The following is a 3508-nucleotide window of genomic DNA, read 5'->3' on the forward strand; positions in this document are numbered from 1 at the left end:
TGTTTTGTCAATGTTAAAATACTTTTTTTATTGATATATTAAAAATTATGACAGGCTTTTACTCTAGTCTTTATCACTTTATTAAGATTAAGCAAAACGAAACGACAAATGTTTACGAGCCGTTACGTAGTAGTAAGCTTGTAGTAAGCTGTCTCTTGCCTGGAGACTCATTCAGGTAACAAAAAGAATCGGGAAACAACTCCTCTGGCCATTCAGTTGGGTCGTTTGTCCAGTCACAGATACCGTAGGGACATACGGAGCCCTTTACAGGACATTGTGGTGGGAAAAATTCGGGGTGAATGGAAAAAATTCAGGGTGGGAGGAAAAAAAAAATTCAAATGTATTGCGTTCTCTCGCAAAACTTTTGCGTTCTCTCGCAAAGATATTTGCGTTCTCTCACAAAACTTTTGCGTTCTCTCGCAAAACCATTTGAGTTCGGACAAACGCTTCCTGTTTACTTTGCAGCTTGCCGTGGTTACAGCTCGTATGTTCACAATGGAGCGGTTCATAGAGTTTTATTTTGAACTTGCACTCAAAGTAATACAGTCAGTGTTTATGTCGAAGCACGGTTTTGGGACATTCTAAAACGCTTAATGTGACTTAATGTTTTAAAACAGTGACATTGGAAACATATCTATCCTGCACAATAATCCTGCAGGAACTATATGATGTTATGCAGGAGTTACAAATTGTCTTCTGCAAGATACCTGCAGGAGAAATAACTTCATAAGGAAATAATGTATTTTCACAATTTAATTTATTGAAATTGTTAAAGCAGAGCGAAGGAGAGTCCAATTCACAGCCAGAAGGTGGCATCTACTCCATTTTCCTGCAAAAAGAAAAGATGCATTGATGTTTTAAAATATGGTGTGTGTGTGGTCCTGGTATTCCCAACGTTATGTCTTTTTTTTGGTCCCAATGAGGAAACAAGCTTGTATGTACATTATAAAACCTTGCGTCTATGGAATGCGCCCATAAAACATGAAAATCCAACGTGTGTGTGTGTGTGTGCGCTCTGGTTTGGGTGGTTTATGGGGACACAATTTTGACATGGGTATGACAGAGGTATTAAAATGTGAAGGTTTATGAGGACACTGCCTAGGTCCCCATAGTTCAGAAAGCTTAAAAAACACACACATTTTGTACAGTATACAGTTTGTACAGTATAAAAACCATTACGCCTATGGAGAGTCCCCGTAAACAACCAATACAAGTGTATGTGTGTGTGTATGCCACAAATTATTACCTTATTCGTAACTTGTGCTCATCATTTAATTTTTCTCTGAGTGCTGCCCTGATAAACTTTGTTGGAACATTTGGAAATTTCTTCTTTACCGTGTCTGTAAATGCAATTTCACTTATCAATCATTACAATTTTGCACTGTAACATAATGTTTGTGCAAAAAAAAAAAAAAAAAAGGACATTTAACTCACCCAAGATAAGAATAACTTTGTCTTGATCAAGAACTAGCTTTGCTGTAGTGTCTTAGTTTGCATTGCTAGCTCTTCCAGACAGCCCATGAGTAGCCAGCGTCTCTCGCCCAAACACTGCCACTGCCAGATCTTTAACCATGGCAGAACATGATGTGCCACCCCGTCCACAACTTGCCGGGACAGTAGGACTAATTCCTAGCCCCTGTGTCTGCAAAAAAATAAAATAAAATAAAAAAAAAGTTAAGGACACTAAAATTAAAAGCATGTAACATAGACTACATATATGCTATAAGTGCTATGGCCTGTTAGATTCTTCATTCAAAAAGTTACATCTTTTTCTTTAGTGTGCTAATTTTTTTTAAAGACAAAGGGTTGTTCATACCAAATTTGGATTCAGTTACAAAAATAAATTGTACATGAAGTTAACATGCCTTCTACGACTTCTGCACAGCACTGCACATGAATATATATATGAACAAAGAAATATTTTATTATTCACCTTTTCAGGGGGATTTTTGCGGCTTGAATTCTCTTGTTTCTCTTGATTTTTGGTTGTTGAGAGTGTCTGTTCCAAGTGTAATGTTCTGGCTCATGGATTCTAGCACTGGAAGAATTTCTTTAAAAAATAATAATAATAATAATAATAAAATTAAAAGTGATTACTAGCAGACAACCACACTGATGGATAAATTGATAAATAGATGGATAGACAGAGAAATACAGATATAAAAAATAATACTTTGTTGCAGAGATATATTCAGGGCATGTAGATTTTCATTTTCTTTCTGTAATCGAAGAATTTCTTGCTGTAGCTGAGTTTCCCTGCTTGACTCTTCAGCCTGACTGTCCATGCTGTTTATCTCTTGCATTAATATAATATTCTTTCTGTGAATGACCTAAAGATGAAAACACAATATTGGCACCTTGGTGTCATTACTATTTGTGATAAAATAAAATAAATAATGAAAAGCAGTAATGTAGCAATTACTTGTTGTTTCAATGGAGGCTCTGCATCAGATGATGGGGACTGAGTTGGAGTGTAAATTTTCTTTGCCACTCTTTTTTCTACATTTGGCACACATGGCTGTTTTCTTCTTTTTCCCTCTAGCCCGAACATCCTCCTCCTGAGGGTTTCTTTGTTCTCTAAAGGGACAAAAATATAAAGTAGGAAATACATATCTTCTATCATGACTGAGTCTAGTTGTTTGCAGTACTTTTTACCATCAATGTCTATAATTGTGGCTGGTGAACTTTCATCCTCGTAGGCAACATCCACAACATCCCCAAGTTCAAACTTTTTTTTCAGTATGTCCTTTTTAGGGACAATGTCATAGGTGGGTGGCTCCTCCCTCCATTCAACCAGAACCCATGTTTTGCTCATATTCTAAGATAGATAGATAGAGAGATAAATAAACACACACACACACACACACACACACACACAAATATACATATCAATCATTCATCTGTTGCCTTCAGCTCAGCTGCGCTCTCACGGTCTTGTCCGGTGCTGATCAAAATGATTTCTGAGGTAACAAAAAAGTACAATGCCATCAATTATAAGCAGTGAAAATACAAAACAAAAGACCATTTTGTTAACAATGCAAAAAGCTCATTTTATTTCTTAAAATAAGTTTTGATATAAGTGGTAGGCCTTGTACTGGTCTTGCTATAATGTATCCTCGACAGCAAAAAAAGAAAACAAAATAACATTTTCATTTGTTTTAGTGTTAGAAATACACAGCAATTTAATGATTTAAAAAAGAACAGTAATTTAGAGCACTATAACGATAAAATAATTTAATAAAAGTAGGACTTTACCTTCTGAAGACGGTTGGTGACAGTTGACTGACGTGCATTCGAATCGGCGAAGTGAAGCGAATACGACAGGACGCAAAAGCACGTCATCTCAGTGAATCGAATCTTTTCTCTAAATTATTCATTTACCGGTGCTTAATGTAAATTATTGTTACACCAGCAGGTGGCGAAAACAAACGTCTTTTTATGTGTGAAATGCTCTTTGAATTAAAGAAGAGTATTCCACGACCAAAACTTTTATTTTCTTAAAAAAAAC

At 36.0% G+C, this 3508-nt stretch overlaps 1 protein-coding gene across 2 annotated transcripts; it reads right to left on the reverse strand.

The window, feature by feature from the left end:
- Positions 1–572: 572 nt before the first annotated feature.
- On the reverse strand, positions 573–2852 carry LOC131537748 (uncharacterized). Of its 2 annotated transcripts, XM_058771372.1 has the most exons (4): positions 2656–2852; positions 2423–2577; positions 2174–2330; positions 573–2050 (listed from the first exon to the last, which is right to left on the reverse strand). In XM_058771372.1, exons 1-4 carry the CDS (start codon positions 2813–2815, stop codon positions 1938–1940), a joined length of 585 nt encoding a protein of 194 aa, XP_058627355.1. In that variant the 5' UTR covers positions 2816–2852; the 3' UTR covers positions 573–1937. The 2 variants fall into 2 exon arrangements, 1 of the variants encoding a protein (XP_058627355.1); XR_009270377.1 differs by having other exon boundaries at positions 573–1642; positions 1934–2577.
- Between the last annotated feature and the right edge of the window lie 656 nt (positions 2853–3508).

This window comes from Onychostoma macrolepis, chromosome 03, assembly GCF_012432095.1.
Source record: "Onychostoma macrolepis isolate SWU-2019 chromosome 03, ASM1243209v1, whole genome shotgun sequence".
Lineage (NCBI taxonomy): Eukaryota > Metazoa > Chordata > Actinopteri > Cypriniformes > Cyprinidae > Onychostoma > Onychostoma macrolepis.

Excerpts from the sequence above, each read along its gene's own strand:
- LOC131537748 (XM_058771372.1), bottom strand. The coding sequence starts at position 2,815 with ATGAGCAAAACATGGGTTCTGGTTGAATGGAGGGAGGAGCCACCCACC. Across the intron at positions 2,331-2,422 it reads AGCCTCCATTGAAACAACAA|GTCATTCACAGAAAGAATAT; the intron begins GTAATTGCTACA and ends TTTCATCTTTAG. Across the intron at positions 2,051-2,173 it reads GAATATATCTCTGCAACAAA|AAATTCTTCCAGTGCTAGAA; the intron begins GTATTATTTTTT and ends TATTTTTTAAAG.